The sequence below is a fragment of the Scleropages formosus genome, chromosome 7, assembly GCF_900964775.1.
Source record: "Scleropages formosus chromosome 7, fSclFor1.1, whole genome shotgun sequence".
NCBI lineage: Eukaryota > Metazoa > Chordata > Actinopteri > Osteoglossiformes > Osteoglossidae > Scleropages > Scleropages formosus.
In genome coordinates this window covers 6,776,575-6,794,126 of record NC_041812.1, presented here as the reverse complement: position 1 = coordinate 6,794,126, position 17,552 = coordinate 6,776,575, and the positions used below count along the sequence as shown (strand labels likewise).

The following is a 17,552-nucleotide window of genomic DNA, read 5'->3' as shown; positions in this document are numbered from 1 at the left end:
TTGCACACGCGACCGAGGAAAGGTGCATTTCACGCCCTTGAACCGCTGGCTACTTTAAAGGATTTCCTTAACTCTTTCCTCGTTGGAAAGTGCTTCGAATCATTACGATGTAAACACTGGATTTTGTGAGTTAAAACACTTAATTAGGGTTCCCAAATCTACGGAGCTCGTGGGATATTAATGCTGGTCTTCAGGCTGGGAGTTACTGGTAGTTAATATTTATCGGTAAATACACAGCAGGGAATAATTCACCACGCTCTTGCTTTGCAGTCAGCCGAATGGGACTCTGTTTTGTAGTAGTACCGGAACTGACCGCTAGGTGTCGCGCGGAACCCATCTTCACTGCACCTTCGTCGACTGCTTGTCGCTGGGCCCATTGTGACAGGCAGGTACTGAGGATGAGCTGAGTGGAGTGGAGTGTACACCGTGTCCTGTCATGCAGCATTTAGATTTTTTATTTAAAAAAAAAAAAAAGGCTACTTGAAAGTTCCATGACCCACCAAACCAACCAACATTTATTCACTTAGCAAATGCTTTTCTCCAAAGCAACTTACAATGCATACTATGCAGTGTTACCAGCCCACACACCTTATTCACCGCGGTGACTTACACTGCTAGATACGCTACTTACAGCGGGTCACTCATCCATACATCAGCGGAACACACTCTCACTGTGTCACTCACACACTATGGGGGAACCTGAACAGCATGTGTTTGGAGTGTGGGAGGAAACCAGAGCACCCGGAGGAAACCCACGCAGACACGGGGAGAACGTGTAAACTCTACTAATTTCACATAGCCATGTGGAAAATAATATAAATGTACAATAATAATAACAATCATAAATACAGTGCAGTAAAATTATATGAGCTGGTACAGGTTACAATTATATCAGTGAGACAGCCGGCAGTGTAGTGATTATACTTGCTACTTCTGGAACCAAAGGTCACAGGTTCGAATCCCACCTCTTGCTGTAATACCTGTGAGCAAGGTACTTAAACTCAACTGAACAGCATGCCTTTGGACTGTTCGAGGAAACCCACACAGGTACAACATGCAAACTCCACACAGACTGAGCAGGGATCAAACCCATGTTCTCTCGCACCACCCAGGGGCTGTGAGACAGCAACGTTACTTGCTGTGCTACCACACCACCCATGTTTGCAACCGTTTGCCCCAAGCCGGGTCACAGCGAACCGGAGCCTAACCCGGCACTCCAGGGCACAAGGCTGAAGGGGGAGGGAGCACACCCCGACGGGATACCAGTCCACAACAAGGCACCCCAAGCAGGGCTCGACCCCCAAACCTGCCACACGGCAGGCACTGGCCAAATTCACCCCACCCCCCTTACTTGAAAGTAATATTGTGAAATCATATACTGGGAAATTGGCCTGCTGTCAGCATTTTCAAATATTTACCAGAATATAAATGAGTTGCATCCATTCAAACACTGGTCTCATCTTCTCAGAAGTCAGCCCTGTACTCACACACTGTCTGAAACCGCTTCTCCCAAGCAGGGTCATGGCTAACCGGGCAACACAGGGCTCAAGGAGGGGACACACGCCCAAGACAGGGCACCAGTCCATCACAAGGCACCCCAAGCAGGACTCGAACCCCAGACCCTCCAGAGAGTATGACCCGGCCAAGCCCGCCGTGCCCACGCGCCCCCACTCGGTCCTATACTTTTACGTCTAACGAGATATCTGTGCATCGACCCACCAGTGAATCGGGCCATCTCATTTGCCCTTTTAATACAAAAAAGTGAATGTTCACAGAATGTCGTTATCTACCTGCCCAGGTTATACTGAACCTATTATAATCCTATTGAAAAGCATAAAAAAAGTTTATTTGTGTTCCCTGGAAATAATGACATTTGAGGACATATTTAAGAGCATATTGTCATCTGGCTCTGGTTCATCTCTGGGTGCCTTGAAAATCCAAAACATCATAAAAAATCCTAGAAATCTATAATCTCTTTTGCAGATATTACTGTTATTATTATTAGAAGCAGTGTAGCGCATTAAAATATTAATGGAACGTAAGCAGAATACAGTATATTTTAGAATTTTCAAAGCAGCTGTACTGTTGATACATATTTCCATCTGGGCAGCAGGTGGCGTAGTGGCTAAGCTCTCACCTTGTAACCTGAAGGTTTCTGGTTTGAATCCCCCTCCTCTTTTACCCTTGAGCAAGGTACTTACACTGAATTAATACAGTAAGAATTCCCTGCTGTATAAATCACTGTAAAACTGATTTTCTGAAATTACAAGATGTCAGACAGAGATTCATAGTAATAATCAGACATAATATGAGTGTATTTGTATTCGCCGCCATTTTTTGTCTTTGATTATTTTATATTCCTCCCACACAAAGACAAACAAATCACACCATCACCTCCCTCAATATCCACGCAAGTTTTATATGATAGAGTGTTTGGAATAAACCCGTGCGTCTCCGATGCTACATCCCCTAATGCGCTTTTGCACTTTCAGCAGCGAACAGAATCCCCCCCGAAACTTCGTACGAAAAGTTATATCTGACAGTTTTCATGCCTTTCCCTAACCCTGGCCCTATTAATTCAAGCTCACAACTTTGCCCTCACAAACTTTCAGTTATGTCTTCATTTTGTCTGCTGGCCTTTCAATGATATTTGAAAAAAAATAGTGATGACTTCTTTATTTGCATGCTGTACATCTGGAAGCGACCAAGGCGCACGGCAGACGGTAATGAATTCTCGTGTCAGAGAACACGGTGCAATGGACCACGTGTCAAGACCACATTCCGCCGTCAAGTGGAGACCTCCGAGAGCACCCTGTTCCCCTCGCGATCGTGCGCAGGCACCCACGCGCAAGAAGAGTCTTTGAAACCTTTTCCCCGCATTTGCAGACGCACATCCGAAGCGGATCGCGAAAGAATCCGTCCCCCTCCTTCTGAGAAGAACACGAGCAGAGTGAAAAAGTGGGGAACGCTGGCCGGCCGCGACAAAAAGCCTCCGAGTGCTCTGTCACCGCCGCCAGCGTACCAGAAACTAATTGGGATGCTCTAATTGGAGCGAATACCCGCGGCGACAATGAGCTAGAAAATTCCGGTCGCTGTGTGACAGGGCCCGCATTGTTACCCGGCATTTGTTCTCTACTGCTGTGTTAACAGTTATCTTGTCTGCGGCCTCTTTCCCCTCCCTTTGGCGGAGGGCATGAAAGGGAGTCCCCGCACGCACCGGTTCTGCCCCGGGGCCGATGCGAGAACGCCCAGAGCCCGGGAGCGTTCCCGCAGGATCCGACCAAACGCCTCCCCCCCCCCCCCCCCACCCCTGCTGCTCTCGCTCTGACCGGCGACGCCCCCTCCTGCCGCCCGCCGTCCCACCGGCGGAGGGGCGGGTGATGGTTACCGCGGCGCGGACACGCCGATCCGACGAGCGAGATGATGGGGCAGAGCCCGGGGGACGCCGTCGACGGCCTCGGTGCCGAGGAGCTGGAGTGCAAGATCTGCTACAGCCCCTACAGCCTGGGCAGCCGCCGACCCAAGGTGCTGCAGTGCGGGCATCGCCTGTGCGCCAGGTGTCTCTCTAAGATCCTGGACCAGGGCGAGAACCCGCCCCGTGCCGTCGCCTGTCCGTTCTGCCGCCGCGCCACCGGCCTGCCGGCGGAGGCCGCGGGAGGCCTGCCCGACGACGGCGACATCGTCGCGGCCCTGGCGCTGCAGCCGCGCGGGCGCCGGGACCTTCAGCACGGCTCCACCGAGCTGCTGCTCAGCCCCCAGCACCTCCACAGCCTCATGGAGCCCTTCCCCTCCCCCTCCCCCGGATGCTTGGTCATCACCATCATGGAGTCGGCGGGACCCCAGCGGGACCCGCGCTCAGCCCCCCGCAGGCGAGCCAGCTTGGACTCGATGGCCTCCATGTCCCGCCGCTGGACCGTGTGGAACTGCGCCGTGCGGCTCTGCCAGGCCCTCGCCCGGGCCCTCGTGTGGCTCCTGGGCCTTCTCTACTTCAGCTCCCTGCCGCTGGGGGTCTACCTGCTCATCATGCAGAAGACCACCCTGGGCGTGCTGCTCGTCACCCTGGTGCCCGCCAGCCTGGCGATGGTCATGATCTACGGCCTGTGCCAGTGCATCTGCCACGAGCTCTGGGACTGCATGTCCTCCTAGAGACCAAAGGACCGCTGAGCAGGTGCCCGCGGCACGGAAATTGCCGGACGTACAGCAGGTCCTTACTCCTCTGGAACTACAAGCTATGCAGGCGGTCTGGAACTGCCTTCATTCCTTACTGACGCCGGAGGGTTCCTACTGTCCCTTCATCCCGGGGGTACAGTTACCACGCTCTCTGCTGTCCTTTTAAATACACTAAAAGGTGCATTTCTGGTGTGTCTGCAGTTAAGAATGTTTAAAAAAACAAAACAAAACGGACTTTGCGGATACTTCATTTCCTTCCGCATTCAATTTCTTGTCACGGATTGGGAACACCTGACAGTGGAAGAAACCACAGCGGTTAGTTACGTTTGGCAACATTAACACTGTTATTTTACCTTATATCCAGCAGTCGTGCAGTATGTCCCGTCCGACTCCCAGCATAATGTACTACAACTTTTTTACCGTCCGCTTTCCCAGCACTGGAGGAGCAGAGTAAGGTGCGAAAGTGGGGAGGTGAAATTGTGTTCCACTGATGTATGGATGAGTGACCCAGTGTAAGTAGTGTATCTAGTAGTGTAAGTCACCGCGGTGAATAAGGTGTGTGGACTGGTAACACTACATAGAGTTCATTGGAAGTCACTTTGGAGAAAAGTGTCTACTAAATAAATAAATGTAAATGTGCACTCATTCCGGCTCTTGCTGTGCTGAGACTTTCGAGGATCATGTTTATTCTGGAACTGCCGTTGTATGGTATTTTACTGTATGGGCCACGGTAAATGGACTTCACCATGTGAACAAATGCTGCAGGAAATTCTCTCGTTGGAGACTAATGGTAAGTGGCGATAGCATTTAGAATGTACAAAATATTCTTAAAATATTTTGCAAAAACACTGTGGCTCGATTCATCACCATGTTTTACCAGGTGAGGAATTGTGTAAGTAACCATTTAACTCCATAATACGTGAGGAGCCGTGAGGTTTTCTAAAAGGTGTCGGCAAGCGGGGTAAATAATTTTCATAATTTTATTTTAATTCCAACCCATAATGTGAAATGTTCTCATCTGCTTGTTGTAGCTCCGTCTCATTCTGTTTTCAGTCCAACATCCCGACGTTTTTCTAATTGTGTCTTAACACCTCTTTTCGGGATTTATTTTCTGAGTGAATTTTCAAACATTATTGTTTGTGTTTCTGTGAAACTCTGTGATCGTACCATAGATTCTCATAATGTGACACCACACGCCGCCTGTTGCATTTACAGCACAATAAATGTGACGAACGACGGCCCGGATGCGGACGGACGGCCGAGCAACATTCATTATTATTATTATTCATCATTAATGCACATGTTGCTGAATTTTACTATACAGTTACAAACAGCAGTATATACGTATATGTATATATATATACGTATATATATATATATATATATATATATATAGCAATGTGTATAGCTGTATATAGCTGTTTTATTTTTGTGCTGTGAATATTAATATTTGTAAGGATTCCACTTTTTTGCTCTCGCAGTTTTTCGGCTTTGACCGATCCTGCTTCCTGCAAAAATTATATTTCGACAGCATTTTTTCCGTGATGTGAATAATTTCTTATGAATATCATGCAGTGGTGATTCTTTTGGAGCTTTTACTAACAGTAGTCTTCACACTTATACTGTTATATGTATGTAACCGAGCTCTTTCAAAGGGTTAAATAAGAGCTGGTGATAATTCAGCTTGCAAGGAGTTCCATTCGTTGGCGCTAGATGATCAGTAAATGCAGTAAATGTTGCTCTTTAGGGTAGGATGGGATCTCAGGGAGGGGTAGCAAACACAGCTGGCCTGTCAGTCATCCTCCTGGGCCGAAGACCACAACGGGGTGATCGGTCGCTACAAACATCACACCGGCATTTGGCTGTTTGTCCAGCGCCGTTGACCTCAGGGGTCGTGCCGCCTGCCGTGCAGCTGTTCTAATAGCAAAATATTTGCCGACTGCAAACAGCTCAAGGCTCATTCAGTCCCTGTAAAAAGCTGCCCTTTGACTTTTCGAACCTCAGGTGCCACCTGTCGCTCCAAAGATCCCCCCGTGGTCTGGCTGTTGAAGTTTCTGGATGTTTGCCTGGCGATTTGCAACTCAACGGTTACTCGCTGACGTCCCAATAAAGGCCCGGGGGTTTATTCCCTCGGGCAAATTAGGGCTGCTGAATTCCTGCAGAAATATTCAGCTGCAAAAACAAACTTTTGGGAAAAGCAGAGCAATCAAGTGCTCTGTCCTTTTCATTAAATGTGTCTTCATGGGTAGTGCAAAAACATCTTGGAAATGAATGTAATTCATACTGGATATTTTAAAGCATTTTTAACTGATTTGTGATTCCACTAAAACCATGTACTGGGTTAGCAATAAAAATGGAATGAAAATGTACTTTGATCTTAAGGTTTGCATAATGTAATTATTGTTCATGCACTCAATATTTAAATGTGTCGCTTGGCAGTCCTGACACATACTTAATTGGATTTTTTTCTTAGGTGGGGCTTTTATTTTCCAGTCTGGCTCATTCAGAATTTCTTAGAATTACCCCGAATTAGGAAAAGCCCTTTTCCCTAATACTGTTCCCATGGCTGTTGTGGCAATATGGATCCGTTGCAAAATTTTTTGCTAGTAAGTGTATATTATGGGGACAATAAATTTTGTTTAGGAGCTCGAACCTAGCAGGGCATCTCCTGTAACGCTGCAATGGGCACGTTAGCCTGTTTGCTGGTTGCATAAGCAGCCTGTTGAATGGGTGACCGCAGCTTCAGTGTGGTTATTATGGCCTTTCCACGGCATCATTTGTTCAGCAGAATATGGGGCAGGAGCTGCGGCCATGCGGTCTCCCAAAAGGGGAAGTAGAGCGTGGCTCCAAACCTGCCTCTCCTGTCGAAGGAGGTCGTGCTCAGGGACATGGGGGGGGGAAGGAAACTGCTGACTGAGGACTGCTGCTCTTTCGTTTTTGCAGGGCGAGCTGTGGGTTATTGCTAAAGAGATGATTTTCATATTCCAGCACCCTGGAAAACCTGCCCTTGTCGGCACCGGTGTGTTGGGGCGACTGGGCTCACGTGACGCCTCGAGATCTTTCGACGAACTCCCAATTTCAGTCTCAGTTTTCGAAGGCCCGTCTTCAACGCGGCAGGCCCTGTCACAAAATTCAGCAGCTGTTACACAATTCAGCAAGTGTCGCATGCAGCAACACTGTGGAATTACTACATTGTTCTGAGCAGAGCACAGATTAAGTGTTTGAGTCAAGATTAAAATAATTCATCTTAAGGTATTACTGTAGTCAGCTTCTGTTCTTTTGTGTCTAAGACAACAGCGGCATCTGCTGGTGAAATCGTGTAATTGCAGGAAGCTGATAATACTGCGCACTAATACTGTACTTTACTGTAGTGCCCCCATCTCTCTCTCTCTCACTGAGAGGAGATCCTGCACAGTTCCCTCCAGGCACCACACTCTCCACAGTGGAGACTCCCCCTTGGCCTTGATCAGTGTCCACCTGAGGTATAGAAAGATGTGTGTGCAAGGTGGAGAATGCACATAGACTCGACAGTGCAGTCAAAATCACACCTGAGTGCAATACTGTGATTTTGTTATTGTACCTGGGTGTAATAATAAAGATGCAATCATCCTTTATTGCATTATACTGCAAGCTCATGTTATAATGGACACTTGTGACTCGGTAGTACATTTTGAAACGTATTAAATACATTTCTTTGATACTTCTCTCCAAAGTAACCTGGAATTATGTACCCATTTGTACAGCTGGGTAATTTTACTGGAGCAATTTTAAGGTAAGTACCTTGCTCAAGGATATTACAGCTGCAGGTGGACTTTGAACCTGCAACCGGACCCAACCACCGCGCTACCAGAAGCTGCCGAAATGGACACGGTCATCCGAAATATAAGACAATCAAACACACATCCCATCACATCTTGGGCTACTCGGATTGGGACACGTGTTTTGCCAAAGGACAGCAGCCGTACATCGTGCGCATATATTTTCGTTTTGAGACATACAAATAACATGTATTTTGTTCAGAACATTTCGAGGTCCTTTATAGCCTCTCACAGCAGTCCGTCACAGAACGTGTTATAAAAAGCTGAGTAAATGATAGTCCTTGTGTCCCACTGGGGGGAGCAGCGGTCGAGGAGCAGCACTGCTGCCTTTCATTTCCAGAATTTTCTCTTTCAAACACCCGGCCATAAATATGGGCGATAAATCATCTCGTCGGGTCCCGAGCTGTCATGGCAGAAAGGAAAAAAGGAAGAAACCAGAAGGGAAGGCCTGCCATTGCTCAACATGTAAGCCCAGCGGGGAGGATGGAAGGACACACACACACACACGGGACCAAAGCAAAGGAAGACTGAAGGCATGGAGAGCGTCAAGTACACAGATCAGGGCAGCAAATAATAGGATTACCTGTGTGGGTCACACTGTGTCCATGAGGGCTTTGTTACCGGGGGGGGGATTACCTCACCTGCTGAGCACCAGGGGCAGCTGTGGATTTTACAGCTCCTCCTGCCCCCTCGTTCCGTTTGTATCTCCAGCCCAAAAGTCGAGGCTCACGCGCTCTTGTTCCCGATCGCACAGACATGGAGCGCAGCCCCACGTCGTGTCACATCCTGGAGTAAGCGGAGCAGCGGGGCCGCATTCGAACCCGAGGCCTACGAGGACTCGCCATGACGCTCTGCAACAGCAAGGTTGCTGACCGTGGGGGCGATGGCTCCCAGCAGCCCCTGGAGGAGGCGAAGACGCTCGTGGACACACTGGCCAAGGTCAGGGGGCGTCGTTCCGATCCCCTGGGATAAAGGAAATAGCACCATAAAAATAATATACGGAGCAGTAAAAGGGATATTCTATTAATACCTAAAACAGCAGAGTTCTTATGGTGTCTGTTGACAGCAAGAGTGTAAAAATCTTTGTTGCCTAAATGTCAGCCTATGACGTGTTACAGTGCATTATAATACCTTTAAAATGACTTTTCTGCAGCATTCAAGGATATGAAAGATACTTTTTAATTTGCTGCCCTCTTCCATGTTTATGAACAGGGAGTTTGTTGTGTAGTAGAAAGAGAGAAGGTTTTACACTGAATGTGCGAAGGACTCCTGGAAACCAGGTAAAGTCAGTGTGGCCATAATAATCAGCCCAGTGAACCATGTAAGTGGGATTTGGGTGAATTGAGGGGACATGTTGCCCCCCATGGTGTTTACATGCTAATTATTATTATTATTATTCAAGCACCGCTTTGCCTTTCCATATATCAGGCTCACTCATGTCTCCAGCAACGGACTCGTCCGTGAGCCCTTTCCTCTCTGCGTTGTGCTCTGGTGGTGCGTGTTGATCTTCGGCTGCGAGGCGTGCCGCCCGACGAGCGTGTTTTTCTCACCAGGCCGCCGGGCGGAGAACACCTGACCTGCAGCAGGTTTCCTTTTGGGAAACACACTATGCAAATATTATTTATTCATCTAGCTCACTGGACCTGGAAGCACTAACCACCTGCTACCTGGGGTGTAGTTAGAGCAGCTGCTTTGCACTCAAAGGATCTCGGTTCAAATCCTGCTCTCTCATCCCCTCTTACACATTTAGATGATGCTTTTCTCCAAAGAGAACTTAATATTATTCACCAGTTTGTACAGCTGGGTAACTTTTAATGGAGAAGCTCAGAATAAGGATCTTGCTCGAGGGTACTATACCTAAAGGTAGGATTCGAACCTGTGACCTTTGGGCGCAAAGGCAGTAACTTTAGCCACTATGCTGCCAGTATACTTACTTTGTTACAAATACCCATCTTCACAAATCTGGAGGTAAATGGAAGTAGATGAACAGTGTAAATTGCTGTGGAGAAAAGCAATAGAAAAATCATTTAATAGAAGTATTGATAATGTTGAAAGACATGGCTGCTTTGTAACCACACAGTCCATGTGGGTGTCACAAAAATGGGAGGAGGTGATGAGAAGAGCTCCCAGGTATCTGTTACTTATCTGAAATGTTAGTATTAATTATATAATAAAATAAATCATATATATTTATGATCAAAGTTTGAGTTCATATGAAGAAGAGAACTGCTGGTCAGGTTTCCTTGGCACTGATGTCTTCGTCATTTATATTTAGTTATTTATTTCTTTTATGTCTTCTATTTCCCATATAATGCACAAGTATAATGACAGTGGATCGGTCGGGCAAATCCTCGAATCGGCTCTAATAATAGCAGCGATACAGTATAGATTACGAGCAATTAACGCATTGCGGGGCATGCGTGAACAGCAGCGCCAGCGTTTTGCGAGGAGATCCCGGTCCATCACGGACACGCTTCACTTCTCCTTCATTCATTTTCATAACATTATGTATTTTCCTGGCAGTTTAAAATGAAAAGAAAGTATATCTTTCTACTACCAGATTTCCTGCGTGACACCATTGAGCTTTTTCAGACCCTGACATGTAATATTTCATATTTTCATACAGAGCATATTTTGTAAATGTAGTGGACAGATTGGACATATTTCAAAATCAAAGTGTTTACAAACAGCCATTCCCCGACATACGTCTGAGTTCCAATCTGACCGACCAGTCGGATCTCCAAACAGACATAAGTATGTTACATTACATTTATTCGTTTAGCTGATGCTTTTCTCCAAAGCAACTTACGGTGCTACGGTCATAATTATTTACCCATTTACACAGCTGGGTAGTTTTACTGGAGCAATTTAAGGGTAAGTACCTTGCTCAAGGGTACTACAGTAGGGGATGGGGATCAAACCTATAACCTTCAGATCCAAAGGCAGCAACCCTAACGACCCCACTACCTACTGTCCTTGTATGCATGAATGGTATACCTGTACAACATTCATTTATCCTACTGAAGGTCCATCGTGATAATTTCATTTTTGTTTAACTAGTTTTATGAGTTGATATTTTTTTTAAATCTCTCTATGGTTTACTTAAAAAAAATTCTTCGGTTTATTTTTTACCCTCTTATCTTAGTCTTTTAATGGTTTCACCAAACACAGTGCAATAGTATATTTATCATTCTTTAGTGTCTATTTGGGGGATGTGGTGGTGCAGCAGGTTGGACCAGGTCCTGCTCTCTGGTGGGTCTGGGGTTCGAGTCCTACGTCCCACTCGGGGGGCCTTATGACGGACTGGTGTCCCCTCTAGCCTTATGCCCTGAGTTGCTAGGTTAGGCTCTGGTTCCCCGTGACCCTGTATGGGACGTGTGCGTGGTGTCTATTTTATCATTTTTAAAATACCATTCTTTAGTTACTATTTCATCATTTTAAAGGATTTTGTGTAAATATAAAAGCGTATCGTACGCACGCAGACATTAGCAGTGGTGGACGTAGGACAAAGCATAATTTTTATATTTACATATATTTTTCTTAGTTTTTTAAAAATTTATACAGTATTTTTTTTTTCGGTTGTATGTACAGATGGTTGTAAGTCGCATAGGTCGTAAGTAGGGGACAGGCTGTACGTCACTGTTAATGCTGAAAACGTGTTGACTGAACTTGCTCCGTTTTATGACACGAGACTCATCGTGGATAAGAGAAAGCCGACAGCAGACGTTCCCAGATGTGGGTTAGCGGTGTTGGTGCGGCTCTCTGGGAAAAGTGGCATATGGTAATGGGGTCCCTGCTCACTTTTCCCTCCCTGCATGAGGGTTTTTACTCCGTTTGTCCTCACTGTGTGGAGCCACTGAGACCTTTCAGGATGAGGTCTGGCTTTGTGGGCTTATTCTTATAAAAGGGCCACACAAAAGAGCCCATTTGTTGTTGTAATTATATATTTAATAGTAATTTTAATGATACTGTGATATATTATGTGTTTGGTTGTTAGGGGAATTAGTCAGACTCACACATTACTGAGTGTATGGTTACCCTCTGATGGACTGGTGTCCCGTCAAGGGCGTACCCTGCTCACACCCTATGCTTCCTGGATAGGCTCCACACCATGGTGACCCTGCATTATATAAGTTGTTATTGATAATAAATGGATTGATGAACATTTTTAGCTGAATTCTGCTGCAAAACAAGGGCGAAAATGTTTGCTTCCGTTGTCTCTTAGGTGGTGGCGTGCTACCGGCAGCTGTCCTCATGCGTGGGGGGCTCCTCGGACAGCGTGCGGCTGCGCGGCGAGCTCCGGCAGACCCGGGAGCGAGCCCAACAGCTGGCGTTGACCGGCCGGCAGCTCCTGACAGCCAGGCTGCGTGACAAGGCTCTGCCCAGGGAGGAGCGGCTAGAGATGGAACTGCTGTGGGTGGCTTTCTCATCCAGCCTGGAGATCTTCCACGCCGATATGTGCAAAGTGTGCAGCCTGGGCCAGAACTTCCCCCTGTCCTCCAGGACCAGCGCCTTGGTGCAGACCGGAGTACAAGGTAACACCAGTGGGTCGCCCGGAGGTTAAAGGTCAGCTGAATCGTCGTTCTCCGCATTGCTGAGAATAAAAGGGACAGCTGGTACTGTAGCGTTTGGAGCTGCTGCCTTTATCTCCAAAGGTCACAGGTTCGATTCCCACCTTGAGCTGTAGTACCCTTAAGCAAGGTGTGTACCTTAAATTGCTCCAGTAAAAAATACCCATCTGTATGAATGGGTTATCAATTGTAAGTTGCTTCGGGGAAAAGCATCAGCTAATTGACCGAAGACCCATTTTCATGTTTAAAATGTTATAACTGGAGAAGTACGCTAACAGTAGATACGGCAAAGACTCGAGCTCTTTTCCTTAGATCTCACCATTAATGCGGTCCAGCCTCACTCATAACCGCAAGGTCTGCCGCCGCACACAACAAGCCTGCGGCGTGTTGGTTTAAATCTGGCTCAGTTTGTGTGGAGTTCGAATGTTCACCCCGTGTTTGTGCGGGGTTTCCTTCGGGTGCTCTGGTTTCCTCCCGCCATCCAAAGACATGTCTTTCAGGTGGATTGGTGTCTCTGAATTGCCCTTAGTGTGTGTGTGTGCGTGTGTGTGTGTGTGTGCGTGTGAATAACTCAAAATTTCCACATCTACATCCCGTTTTCATCTGCAGCCTCTGTTGATCTTACGCCAATTAAAAGTGACAGTGTATATGAGCTGAAGGTGGTGTCGATAAGTCTATAACATCGACCCGGCGGTGTTTTTCTGCAGGGGGGATGGCTGAGGTGACCGCGCGGGCGCTCAGCCTGCCGGAGCTGAACCGCGATGAGCCCGCAGCCAGCGTGGAGCGCCTGGAGCAGGGGGACCTGGAGGTGGAGACGACTCGTGTGGACCAGATGATCGAGGACATGGAGCAGAAGGTGAATGTGCTGCGCTGGACCGTGGAGGCCCGGGGACCACGGTACGCAGAGCCCCTCAGCGCCGGGGACGGCTCCTCGCTGGCTCTGCTCTCCGCAGATGCGGAGGACCCCGGCCGGCGGCGCGAACGCAGCCAGCTGCTAGTCGTGGTGGTGGTGAGCGTTGCGGTTGCGGTGGCCACAATGCTGTTCGTCTGCATTGTGTATCTGGTTTGACCCGTGTGCCCGTTTCTACGCAGGCCTCATTCGCGCACTCCACCAGAACGCCCTCAGGACAGCCGGTGAGTCATCACTGGCTCTGGGTCTAATTACTGCCGCCATTTTGGCTCCAGTCAGACCTGCACCATATCTTCCCGTAAAGTCGCCGGGGGCTCTGGGTTTATTTCTTGTGGCCATTTTGGTTCCAGTTGAACTTGCTGTGTATGTTCCCATAAAATAACCAAACGTTATAAGTTTACCTACTGCCGTAATTTTGGCTGGATCCCCTCTGCATCTTCTCATGAAGTTGCCAATGGCTCTGGGTTTACTTACTGCCGCCATTTTGGCTCCAATGGGGCCTGTTGTGCATCTTCCCATGAAGTCACCAATGGCTCTAGGTGTACGCGCTGCCGCCATTTTGGCTCAAAACAGGTTCTACCGTGTATCTTGCCATAAAGTCCGCACCAGCTATGTATGTTCTTATTGTTTCCATTTCGGCCCAGAAAACGTTGTTCTCTCCATTTTGGCTCTGCTGTATATTTTGACATGCAGTCACCCGTGACTTCTACATATTGACCCTTTTTCTGATAAAGTCTGTTCTGCTATGAAAGACAGAACCTGCATTATGATTATCAGTCATCTGTGATTTAACAAGATTTCAGTTATTTAATGAGTAAATTCAGCACACATTCAATGCCGGTTACATAAATAGCAAACAAATAATACATTATATTTATACTTATCCTTTGTGGTTTATATGTGTGACTCGTATTATTTGTTTGTTGCCTGCATATAAATATACAACTAACATTCAAAGATAAAGTTGAATGTATTAAAAACATTTAAATATTTATTATGCTTTAAATACCTTTGTCTTACTCCTGTACATATACGGTTCATTCCGATATAAAAAAAAAAACCACAAATGAAATCTCTAATATAGAGGCAGCTATGTTGTGTGATAAACGTGTGTTCAGCTGCAATGGAGAACCACACAGTTTATAAAACGGCAGTAAAGTGGGATGTGTAAATCTTGTTTTTCATATATCAATGCAGCGTTCACACATCACACAAAACAAAACTTGTACACAATTTGTCATGCTGTTGTTTTCAAAATACAGCACAGCGATGCTCAGCATTACGGTAAAAAACAAACAAGATTTATGGTTCCAAGCTAACATGCATTTATACTAGATTATTCATTGGACTGAGTTGTATACAGAAGCTTAAGCACAATCACGCATGACTGTTAAAATTGCAAACACAGGATATAGTGCTGAAGTTATTCACTCTATTAGTTTTCATGAGAATTACTTATATTAAAGGAGATTAGTCAGCACCTAAAGATTGTTCTTCAATTCATAAGGGTCTGAATTATTCAGTGCTGCACGCAGAAAGTGTAGAGATATCCACTTTGCAAAAACACTGTGACCTTACGACTGTGAACTTCCTGTAGAGAATACAGTTATGAATAGTGTTGTCGGGATGTCTACATATATAATAATATTATTGGTAACAGTTATGGTTGAAAAGGGGTGAAAAATTGTGTGGAAAATTAAACAGTTCAAAGGTTTCCTTTGTAATTTTGTTCTTGCCTGAAGAAGCATCTGACTTGCTGTAATTTCAAAAGTAGTTTATAAAATATTCAAACCTTTTACCTTCAGCATGAAATGTATGGTGGCATATTAACTGTATATATGACATGTGGTGGGGGCATTTATTAAAAATATATATCTGGATGACAATTTCCCCTGTTGTTTTTTTTTATACGATATGCATAAAAATATATAAAACACTCGAAAGCATGTATGAAAATCATTCAGCACAATTGCAATTCCTCTTTACCATGCTTTAACTACTATTGCTCCACATTACTGCATTTTTAGCGGTTTGGTATATTTGGTATATTTCAGATTATCTGGCCCTTTTCTGCTTCCTACACTGCATTGAAACATGATGATGTACTCCATACCATGGTATCCATATCGGCTAAAGGTCATAGATAAAACTGAGAGCAAGTGATTGAATATCAGCCTGGGAGACTGGATCAGGAGCCTAGTTCTTGTTAAACTCAGCAAAACCGTAAATATAACCTAAAGCGGCAATCTACCGCTGTTCACAGTTTATATGATGTAATGCCCATATCTTCCTTGGTTAATACGATAATACCTAGTATCCTAATGCCCGAGCTCTTCACTTCTCTATAACTCCGGACTTAAAATGCTAAATATAACCTTACCCTCCAAACTAGATGTAATCCTATCAAAAATAATTGCCTGCACTCATACACGGATCATTATTTTACAAAATGTAACACCTGTAATGCTGGAAGTCAGATGGGAAATATTGAAGGCAGAGCAGGTGTTTAAGAGATCAATATTGTCACCGGTATATTGATTAATAGCACCTTCCACATCACTGGGTCAAAGGTTCATCACAATGAATTATCAAAATGCATCCCAGAAATTATATTGCTTCATTTAATGAGTGTGGCCTCAGATCTTTCCCTTTTTAATGAGCATGTGCCTGAAGTCAAAATTTTTCTATAAATCTGGCAAACTTCATAACACTTCATATACATAATTTGTACATGTTGATGTAGGTGACGGTTTTCCCCTCAAATAAATGTGTAACTGTTTAGATATTTCATATTTGTTACCTTACTTAATCTGTTTGTTTAAAAAAAAAAAAAATCAGTAACTTAAAATCCATGTTCAGTTTAAATTCCGTTAACTATTTTCACAGTCAATATAAAAGTAAGTATTAAAATACATTATTTCTCGGAAGTTTGCAAATATTAAATACCTGAATAATATGACAATACGTATTCTACACTGCTTTCGCTGACTTTATACGATCTCGACACAGCCAGCGAAGGCCACAGAGAATGTAAATGAGCTTTTTGAATATTTGAGGACCATGCTGTGCCGCACAATGGAGGGAAGGAAAAAAATCTCATTTAGAGGGACGATAACCGCCAAAAGGTACCTGGACATCCAAGAGAGGGAGATTAATGAAAGAGAAGCAGATAGCAATTATTGAAGTGCAGATTAGCTGGTGCCCTTCTCTTCCAGCGCCTGTTTCGAAATGCAAAATGAGGACGGGACTCGACATCAGGAAGATCAGAACTAAGCTATGCAAACACACAGTCCATAAAAGAAGGGTAAGAAATGTCAGGGTTTCCCTTAGCCGCTCCACAAAGGACCATCGGGCATAGATGATTACCAAGGGAACTTGCTAGGTTACAAAGAGAATTCTGAAATTAAATTTCTAATGCATATATGCACTTTCTGTGTATTTCTTGAAGCAGTGTTATAAAGCCTGCACTGATTTTATTTAAGATGTCCACTGAAGGCTTCACTTGAGGTAATGTATTTGGGCCAGTCAAGCTTCGCGGAGTCGCCCTTTTACAAAAATAAAGCATTTCTATTTTCATTCACTGCACTCTGGAAGGCAATCGCCAGTCACTTATCTGAAAATGTTTAATACAACATGCAAAATCAGCTGTGAAACTGAAGGGCATTAATTAAAAAGCACGAGGCAGAACTATCTACACATCTTCCCTGACTGTCAGTTAACATTTCCACAGTCTGTGATTTCCGGTGCAAAGTGGAATAATTACAGAGGAGAAGTGGAGTGCACAATGTGAGATTATAGCTATAAACCCAGCAAAGGTGTAAACATTTATTAATGTTCTTCATGGTCAACGAAAAGTGACAAGTGCTTATATTTTCTGGGAGCTTTTGCGTTTATAGGGACAAGGCGGTGTCATCGGAGACCTTCGAAAGGATGCGTTTGGTATCGGAAATGACAATATTTATGGCGCTGGTGGAGAAAATAGGACTGAATTACATTCAGAACAGCTTCGTGGATTAGACGAGTCATTTTTAAGGTTGTCGCCCTGCAATCTGAAGGTCCCAGATTTAAATCCCACTGCCGTTG

At 45.4% G+C, this 17,552-nt stretch overlaps 2 protein-coding genes across 2 annotated transcripts; both read left to right on the top strand.

The window, feature by feature from the left end:
• Positions 1-3,420: 3,420 nt before the first annotated feature.
• On the top strand, positions 3,421-4,146 carry rnf182 (ring finger protein 182). The gene has a single exon (XM_029253833.1). It carries the CDS (start codon positions 3,421-3,423, stop codon positions 4,144-4,146), a length of 726 nt encoding a protein of 241 aa, XP_029109666.1.
• A 4,685-nt stretch (positions 4,147-8,831) lies between these two features.
• Positions 8,832-13,628, top strand: rgs9bp (regulator of G protein signaling 9 binding protein). Its single transcript, XM_018757555.2, has 3 exons — positions 8,832-8,927; positions 12,214-12,523; positions 13,267-13,628. The coding sequence occupies exons 1-3, from the start codon at positions 8,832-8,834 to the stop codon at positions 13,626-13,628; spliced, it is 768 nt and encodes a 255-aa protein (XP_018613071.1).
• Positions 13,629-17,552: the final 3,924 nt, after the last annotated feature.

Excerpts from the sequence above, each read along its gene's own strand:
- rgs9bp (XM_018757555.2), top strand. The coding sequence starts at position 8,832 with ATGACGCTCTGCAACAGCAAGGTTGCTGACCGTGGGGGCGATGGCTCC. Across the intron at positions 8,928-12,213 it reads TCGTGGACACACTGGCCAAG|GTGGTGGCGTGCTACCGGCA; the intron begins GTCAGGGGGCGT and ends GTTGTCTCTTAG. Across the intron at positions 12,524-13,266 it reads GGTGCAGACCGGAGTACAAG|GGGGGATGGCTGAGGTGACC; the intron begins GTAACACCAGTG and ends GTTTTTCTGCAG.
- rnf182 (XM_029253833.1), top strand. The coding sequence starts at position 3,421 with ATGATGGGGCAGAGCCCGGGGGACGCCGTCGACGGCCTCGGTGCCGAG.